Here is a 9,513-nt window from a genome sequence, read left to right on the forward strand (position 1 = left end):
TAGGCTTATATATGTACATGGACATGTAGATATTGTCCACAAAATAGGCGTACGAATGTGAAACTAAATTGGTGATTGAGATTCTGATGCTTGAAGCTAGTTCAAATATATAAAAAAACAAAATGAAATCAACTTATAAGCAAATAATTATTCAAACCTAACAACATAGGTTGACATTTTACTTGCTTCTGTTACACAGGAAGGTGATGCACATAAGTGTGGTGAAAGGGCCAACACTTTGTCAATAAGGTTAATTTTCTATCAAGAAACTCTTGTACTGATAGCAATGCTTGAACAGTATACGTCACAGTAAAGTAACAAAATTGTACAGAGGCTCCTTTAGCTTTTCTTTTTAGAAGACACGTCAAACATAATTTTATGAAAGCAGGTAAAGTACAAGACAACCGTCTATTCCAAGAAGCCCACCATAGACTGGAAATAAGCTCCTGACCAGTAACCAAGATACTACCCTCCCTTTAGCTTAGAAACAGAGGCCCCTTTAGCTTGGAAACAGCGAAAAAAGAGTACCAGTTTCGGCAAAAGAACAGGATGACATACTACATCTAGCATCTCACACATAATGACCATGACATTGATGGACACCAGCAAGTAACACGATAAGTATTAGTTAAGTAGTAAAGCATTGAGAAGCAAAATGCTTGAGACGAGAATGCAAACCTATGCCAAGAGAAAAAAGACAACTAATTCAACATGCACCGATCAGACATCAAGTATTCTAGATTCAACCAAGTCATACTGACATTGACAAGTACATGTTTCAAGGATGCCAGGAGGAATAAAATAGCTATACCTGTTACTTGATGCCTTAATAACATAACCTTCAAACCTATCATCTTAGCAGCACTTGTCTTTCAACCTAGATTGTAAAAGAACATCTGTTCAACATTAAACTCTAACTCTTAGTTACCCAAAGAAGAAGAAACCCCTACACAGTTCAAGGTAACAAAGCTCTTCCAGGAAACAGCAAGAGTGGGCAATCATATTATGTAAATGTGGCAACATGATGTACAACTTGCTTATCATGTTGTCCATCCACAGAGGTTGCCCTAGATCTATTGATTAAATTGCAATACATGTGTAGGTATGATAGTAAGTAAAACCAGCCGAAAGGCCTACCTCACCTAGGCATGCAACTATTATCTAATCCACTTATCCTACAATCGCTACTAAGTTCAAACTAACATGAATCAGACTATTCCAAGAGAAACATGTTCCATTCCAGGGGTCACTATTACCTCTCTATACAGTAATAAGTTGATAAACAACAGTCTACGGAATGATCCTCTTGCGCAAATCTAAGCAAGGAAATGCAACAAAAAAACATGCTTCAAAGACAGAAAAACGTGCAACAAAAAACGTGCTTCAAATTTATAGACAAAGATATAAAAAGCTAGGTAAACAATGAGCAAAGCCGATAAAACCACCAAAGCCATTAACCAGTTCAAAGGTACTAAATCAATAGAAACTAAAAGAAACAAAAATTATTACTAGACATCAAGTCCTTTAAAATCACTGATTATGTACCCCCTGGTATGTGAAATCCATCCTGTGAGGACAAACCAAAGCAATATGCCCAGCCTCATTGCAAATTTGACACTGATTCGAGCTCCACTGCGCATCGGCAAACTGCGGAAACTGATACTGATTCCTAGCCATCAATGCCCCCTCCTCCTCCAGCAACATCACATAGAATCCATCCAAACTCATAGGCTCAGCTTTTGCCGCAACCCTTGCCCGAAACGGATTGTACTCAGTCGGCAAACCCCTCAGAGCATAAACAATCATCTCTGCATCATCAATCACAACGTCGTAGCCGGTCAGCTTGTCCCTAATCTCCTCAATTCTCTGCACATAGGCATGAACCGAGTCGGCTCCCTTGGTGCTCCTCTCCAAATCGGACCTGAACTTGGCGATGTGGAAGCTCGTCAGCGACGAGCAGTCCTCCTCGAGCTTCAGCCAGAGCTGCCTGGCGGTGTCGCAGCCGACGATGAGGTTGATGGTGGAGGAGGACAGCGTGGCGTGGATCACGACCTGCGCGCAGCAGTCGCGTTGGCGCCAGGTCTGATAGGTCGGGCTGACGGCCTCCGTCGGCTGTCCGGCCGCGTCGGGGAGGAACTTCGCCGGCGGGGTGATGGTGCCGTCGATGAAGGCGAGGAGGTTGTGAGCTTTGAAAATGGTGGTCATTAGGTACTTCCAGACTGTGTAGTTACTGGAGTCGAGCCTTATCGGCATGAGGCTGGTGATGGAGGCCTGGAGAATTTCCGGCGTCTTGGGATAGGCCGCGTCGGCGGCGGTCGGAGTCGGAGCGGCCATTGCTGAAGCGGCAGTGATTACTCTCTCTCTCTCTCTCTCTCTCTCTCTCTGTGATTTTCTCAAACCCTACAATAGGTTAAAGAATTCTCCGTTGCCAATTTATATACGTTTCGAAATGAGGGGTATTGCGACACGTGGAGGGTATAGATGGAAAAGAACGATGATATTAAACCAAGACGAAACGGTGGCGTTTTGGCTGAAATGAGTCGCAGATAATAAGTAGCTGAAAAAACACGTAAAATTGGAAAATGAAAAATCTTCTGCGCTGTTTTAGAGACTGAGGAAACTGGTGAGCTCTGTGTTGCGTAATTTCCTCTGTTTTCTGTACTGGGTGTTAGTTTTTGGAGCTATTAATCTTTGGGTTTCTGTTTTTAATGGATATTACTGCGTTTTTAGTTGCCTGATTAGACTCGAATTATGAACTTGAGTAGATTTCGCATCCATCTATACCCTTAATTGTTGTGATTTGATTTTAGGTGAATGCATTCCTCATAGTCATATATTGCACTTGGTGTTATTGCCTTTCTCTCATAAGTTCAATTGTTCTGTTTAGATTTGCAAGATATTTAGTTTCATCTATGATTCTATGAAGGCTCAACCTGTGGCAGCATTTAACCGTTTTCTTCATTTTAAAAGCTTAACTTTTTGTTGTGGTAAACAACATGTGAGTTTTTGGTATGGTTTTTGATCAATGAGAAGTACTAGTGCAAAATGCAGGTGGATCTTTAAGTGGTGGGGAGGTTTAGAGTGGGAGATTCACTTGACTTGGATACTTTATAGCGTCAGTCGATACTACATATCCCTGAAAAGCTAATATAACTTTGCTCATATATCCCAGCCGTCTTTCTGCACATAAGGGATCCGGCGTTTCCTTTGTTAGAAGCAGAAGGCCATCATATCTCAATTTTAAGGCTTTATGAGTACCCTGGACCATGTAAGTTTTTCTTTCTTCTACTAGCTTTCGATTCAAGTTCTTTGAAGTAGTCTTTTATGTCACAAGTATGTAACTTAGTAGGAAAAGTTTCCTGCCCCTCCTGTGCCAAAATATTTCTCCCTACTTGCCAATTTATATTTTTGATATACCTTTTGGTTTAACTTTTAAAGCCTGTCCGATATCAATGTTAATGAGAGTGATATAATTTAGGTGGAGCCGTGGAGGTTTTGGTTTCAGAGTATTTAATTGAACATGGGCATAGGGGTCCTGGCATATCTATTGCATCTTATTGATTTAATCTCTATGTACAGATATGAGTAGTTGAACATGGGCATGAAGGCGTCCTCTAGGAACTAATCTATGAAAGCATATGACTTATGAAAGAATCCTTCGTGGGTCAATAGATATTGGTGATGTTTTGATGAGGCCAAGGTTTATTAGTGGAGTCTGATAGTGGTTGGATTCTCTTGGTCTTTCATCCTGATAGTAATACATCCATGGCCTTAGTTTTGACTAAAGAAGTACTTTGGCGTAACTATGTCATCCAAAGGTGTTCATTGGGGTTCTACTTGTCTTCAGTCATTCAGAGGGGAACCTTAATATCAAATCCAGATACAGAATTAGTTGCGAATACAAAATATACTTATTCTTTGGTATCAAGAATAAGCTATGAACAGCACCGGAGTTCATCCACCCAGAATTTCTGTACTACTGTTGATCCTGAAAGGCTGTTTTGGGAAGGCTCTTCTCGTGCAGTTATGTTGAAAAGGCTTGAATTAGCCATGAAGGAACATCAATTGGATGAAATGTGGGAATCATTTTTTGATTTCAAAAGGTTGCATGGCTTTCCGGAGGGTTTTCTTATCCATAAGCTAATTACTGAACTGTGCTATTCATCTGACCCTTACTGGTTACAAAAAGCATGTGATCTAGTCCTGATAAATTTGAGAGAGAGATCAGACATAGTTCAGACTGATACCTTGACAAAGCTCTCCCTCTCCTTAGCACGCTTGCAGTTACCTAAACCTGCAATGATGATTCTGCCGTTAATGCTGGAGAAAAGGAATTTACCTCCCATGAATGTATTGTGCCTGGTTTTTCTGCATGTGGTAAAGGCTGAGATCGGGACTCATCTTGCTTCAAATTTCTTAATTCAAATCTGTCATCACTTCCAATGCTTGAGAGCAAAAAAGAGTGACCAAGCAAAGCTATTTCAACCTGATACAATGATTTTTAACCTTTTTCTTGATGCCTGTGAGGTTCAAATTATCTTTGAAAGGCCAGCAGATCATGGAATTGATGTCTACAGCAGGAGTGGCTGTTGATGCACACTATTGTCATTATAACCCGGATTCATGAATTAAATGGTCAGAGGGAGGAGATAAAGAATTATAAATGTTATATTGATCAGGTTTCGGCACCATTTGTTCAACACTATTCGGCAATTTTATGATAGTTTGTTGAGCTTGCATTTCAAGTTTAATGATGTGGTTGCTGCCAGGGAGCTTATATTACAAATATGTGATGATCGCAAGTCTCTTCCAGTTCAGAGAGATATGAAGAACTCACAAAGGTCTTTTCTTGTTCCAATTGGTTCTCATAATCTGAAGTCTGGGTTGAGTATGCAGATTTTCCCTGAGCTGCTGCAGAAGGATTCTGTCCTCAAGTTAGAAGGTAAACAAGAGCTTGTTATGTATTCAAATGGGAAACTTGTTCTTAGCAACACAGGTCTGGCCAAGTTGATAACCATATATAAAAAGGATGGGGATATTTCTGAGCTTTCAAAACTTTTACTCAAAATTGAAAAGGAATTATGTTCATTAAGAGGATCTAGATTGGGAATTGATGTGATTCACGCTTGCATTCAATTAGGTTGGCTAGATACTGCCCATGACATTTTAGATGACATGGAAGCAGCTGATGCTCCTATGGGCTACAGTACCTTTATGTCACTCTTGAGAGCATATTATAAAGGAAAGAAATTTCTAGAAGCGAAGGCATTGCTTAAACAGATGAGAAAGGCTGGTTTTCTTGTAAATTATTCTGATGAGATGGTTGCGTCGGCAGGACTATCAGTTATAGATACAACTGCCCTTTGTACAAGTGCATCATGTTCCGCTAGTAAATCTGAGCTGGCAGATGCATTGGTTCAAGAATCAAGAGAGGAGGAGGAAATTCCTTCTAGGGTTTCTGATCTGACAAATGCTTTGGTCCAGGAAATGAGAGATGAGAAGGAGGAAATTCTCTCCAGGGTTTATCATTTCAATTCTTCCATCAACTTTTTTTGCAAAGCCAAAATGATTGATGATGCTCTGGAGACATACAAAAGAATGCAAGAGTTGAAAATTCACCCCACTGAGGAAACTTTTACATACGTGATAAATGCGTATTCTTCTCTAGGAATGTTCCGTAATATCACATTCTTGTGGGGGGATATGAAGAGGAACATGGAGAATAGAAATCTAGTGGTAAGCAGAGATCTGTATGAGTACCTGCTACTGAACTTTCTCCGTGGTGGTTACTTCGAAAGAGTCATGGAGGTCGTTAACTATATGAAGAAGCATGGTATGTTTGCTGACAAGTGCATGTGCAGAAGTGAGTTTGTAAAGCTACATAACTCTTTATAGAAACTTGAAGGCATCAGAAGCTACAACAGATGCTCATAAGAAAAGTGTTAACGTGGTGAATTATACTGATCTGATGCGCTGTATTCTTTGCAGATGCAGTACGTCGTACTCCTTGTCCCTTTCCTGTCACAAATGACACAAGTCGTCAAATTAGAGACCACGGCGGCGTGGTCTTTAACTCTCCGACGCTCAAGTTAGGCTGATGGTAATTTGTGCAGGGTAACAGTAGAGGGTGTAGTGTGCTTACCTTATGAGGTCAGGGATTTGACATTTTATTGTTGAGTCAAGGTAGATTATTTACTCCTCTTCCGGTGTGGGACAAGGTCCAATTAAGGTGGTTCTCTGGAGTCTTTCTTTGGATGCGCGTGAGGGCGCGTCTGTAGTCGGTTTGGGCCGCGGAGCTGCCCATTGCATAGCTAGTGCGGCTGGCTCACTGTTAGTATTGCGAGACTGGGCTATTTATTAGCTTTAATGTGCTGATAGTTGTGCTGATTATGGCGGGCATAAGCCTATGCCAACAAAAAGACTTGAATTTGTTCAGGCATTTAGAAAATGGGTGGGCATTGACTGAAATTCCAAGAAAAGATTATAGTAACTGGAGAATTTACTGCAAGATTCTTGCTGCGGGCCTTTTGGGTTCTTAAGTACAGAGGGAAATTTGAGAAGTAAATAGAAGTTGAAATGGACTCAACAATACAGATCGATATAAGTGAAAACCAAAGAGCCATCTTGTGGTGCGCTACAAATCTATTTTCCTGAATCAAATTGCCTTTATATATATGCCCATTTCCTTTTCGGAACAATGCGCAACATGGAAAGCTGAAAACTGGAGTATATATGCCTGGCATATGTAATCAAGTCTTGTAATCCAAATTGTGCAGAAGAAGTCTGATGATTGCAGCAGCTAATCAATCGAAGATAAGAATCTTGAAATATGCAGAGACGTTTTGTGCTGGCTACATGTGGTGATTGGCATTATACTGTCATGTGTCTTGCAAATTCTTCAATAGTGAGATATTGCGTTCTATTTGCTGGTTGGCAACTGATCCACATTCGCTCAGTACAAGTCAGCGAGGTTGTATTAAGTAATTGTAAGTTGTAACTGGTTTTCTAATTATTTTTCTCACAAGTAATTGAGCATTTACAATATTCTGAAATTCTGACATAATGCTACTTTTCTTTTTTCAAAACATGTACATTCTTCCGTTATTTTTATATATGGATTTTAAAACCAGGATACATCTCTTCCTTGAAACCATATAAAAAGGAACAACTTGCTTAGAAATTAACAGGAGGAAGGAAGCACAATGCCAGAATGCCTCTTCTTAACTTAACCAAAGGCATGAAGCCAGTGGAGAAACACAGGGATCGATGATCATCTTCACCATTTTAGCTTTGCTGGGAAGTACTTGTTAATCAGGGATAAATAGTAAGGCTTGACCTTTTCGACATCAACTTGAACTTTGCTCTTGCTATAGAGGTCGTATTTATTAAATATATGGAGCCACTTCATATTCTCTTCGTCTTCCTTGTTCATCAGGTGTTTATATGCACCTTCCTTGTGTAGAGGGTAAAATGAGTGATACCGGATAACAAACAGTCCTCCCTCCGGCAAAGTTGTCCCATTTTCCTTGGCTACCATGTACATGTAGTCATCATGACCCCAAGAGATCATCACATTTGTTAGTCCACATCCTTCAGTGTAAATTCCATTCTTGGTATTGTACGCAGGGTTTTTCGAGTCCGGATTGTCCTTGAAGTACTGCAAAACCAAATAATATGGGGTAACATAACTGTTGATTCTGGATGAAATAACTCATTTCAGAGTTCATGTCTGCCCTAAATCAAGATTTATGTTTACTTTAGGATCTAGGTTTAGGCTCATCTCATGCACTATACTCCCGAGTTAATCATTATTTTGTTATCAATAACATCCTGGGATGTACTTCAGTTGGAGGTTTAAAATTATCTGAACGAAATTTCGAGAGGGAATACCTTGTGGTGAACGATGGATTCATCAAAAGCGCACCCAAGAGGATGTGTGTCTCCAACGACAGCCCATTGAGGTAATCCTCCAAACTTGGGAAGACAAAGAACTTTTCCGAGATCATGAATGAGAGCGGTAAGGTGCAACCAATCTTCCTCCGGATAGTCTTTTCGAATTGCCTCAGCTGTTTGCAACAAATGCTGAATTTGGGGTTCATCCAAATCTGGGTCACTCTCATCCACAACCTCATTCAAGAGCTCACAGCATTCCCATATGCTCATTTCCACTTTATCCAATTTTTTGTACTCCTCTCTCTTCTTCATCACATAATCGTACGTCTGATAAATGTGGTTCAAACGGTAAAATTCCTCCACACCTTTCTGCCTCTCACTTTCTGCATTATAATCCCTGCAACATATATATCAATGTAAGATACAGTCTGCAGCCTTTCTAATTAAAAAAAAAACATGTCGAATAACTATAGTTCTAATAGATTCTCCAGCCCATTGTAATCATAAATTCATGACATTATGTCATTACGTTCATTGTATGAATTAATAGTACGTACATACCTGAATGATTGGCCAAATGTATTGATTTGAGGAGCGACAAATGCTTCACTTGACTTGACGACTTCATCATTTCGCTCAGACTGCTCAGTGACGGCCATTTACAACGATTTCCAGAAAGACAAATGAAAGAAATGCAGAATAGCGAGAGGAGAAACGAAAAGCAGAGAGGCGAGAGAGAAAACTGGTTCTAAGCAAAATCAAGTAATTGTTAAGTTGTAATACGTATCCGCAACCAGTATTTAATTAACCATATATACTTCTAAAAATTGTCTTTGCATGGAAAAAGAAACTGTTGAACGCCTTCATTTGGAACGTATCCGATCCATCTCCCTATAGGGTTTATCCAACCTGCCCTAATAACGAAACGAACATATATAGCTGTTAAAAATAAGAAAAGGATAAGAAGATTGCCCATAATGGCAAATTTGAGCCAATTTCTTTCAATTAGATAGTATTAATTAGAAAATTGGTAACTATTTTATCCAATATAGGATATATAGAGGATTCTCGGCCGACCTGTAACTCTCATAGTATGTTCAACTTTTATGTACTATTTTTAGAAGCCAGTTAGCTATATACGTACTGAACGTCTAAATTGAACCCTTTCATAGTCATACAATATAACTATAAGCTAGAAGTCTAGAAAAACGTCGCTTTGACTCTATTTTCATTGGTGCAAGTTAAAATTTTTGTTTGATTAAAAAGATAAATTAGCCCAACAAATAACATCCACATGCACAACATTATTATGTGCGCGGATACAAATCAATCCAAACTGAAAGAGATTGTGCGACTAATTACTAGTAATGCAATCGGATTAAAAACTAGTGATCCAATCGGAAGACACCACGCAGTATAAACTTTCACCACTTCATTTTTTATTTTAATCTTCGTTTCAAAAAAAAAATCTTACCTTATGATGAAAGACTTAAGAACCATCTACGCTATCAAAATTTACAATTCAAATTTCAAATGAATAGATATCAGGAGCAACAAACGGAAACATCACTTGTTAGGAAGCAAACTCATTGTTACAACTGCTGTGTAAATGTGTAATCA

The 9,513-nt window shown here is 39.4% G+C and overlaps 2 protein-coding genes across 2 annotated transcripts; one reads left to right on the top strand and one right to left on the bottom strand.

The window, feature by feature from the left end:
• Positions 1-3,063: 3,063 nt before the first annotated feature.
• On the top strand, positions 3,064-6,233 carry LOC126794809 (pentatricopeptide repeat-containing protein At4g17616). Its single transcript, XM_050521590.1, is given in 6 exon segments — positions 3,064-3,268; positions 3,580-4,523; positions 4,525-4,596; positions 4,598-4,709; positions 4,711-5,882; positions 5,884-6,233. Coding segments are annotated over 5 exon segments (2,262 nt in total). The 5' UTR covers positions 3,064-3,268; positions 3,580-3,765; the 3' UTR covers positions 6,032-6,233.
• A 1,043-nt stretch (positions 6,234-7,276) lies between these two features.
• Positions 7,277-8,552, bottom strand: LOC126794739 (inositol oxygenase 2-like). The gene is made up of 3 exons (XM_050521511.1): positions 8,455-8,552; positions 7,891-8,290; positions 7,277-7,657 (listed from the first exon to the last, which is right to left on the bottom strand). The coding sequence occupies exons 1-3, from the start codon at positions 8,550-8,552 to the stop codon at positions 7,277-7,279; spliced, it is 879 nt and encodes a 292-aa protein (XP_050377468.1).
• Between the last annotated feature and the right edge of the window lie 961 nt (positions 8,553-9,513).

Source organism: Argentina anserina, chromosome 5 (assembly GCF_933775445.1).
Source record: "Argentina anserina chromosome 5, drPotAnse1.1, whole genome shotgun sequence".
Lineage (NCBI taxonomy): Eukaryota > Viridiplantae > Streptophyta > Magnoliopsida > Rosales > Rosaceae > Argentina > Argentina anserina.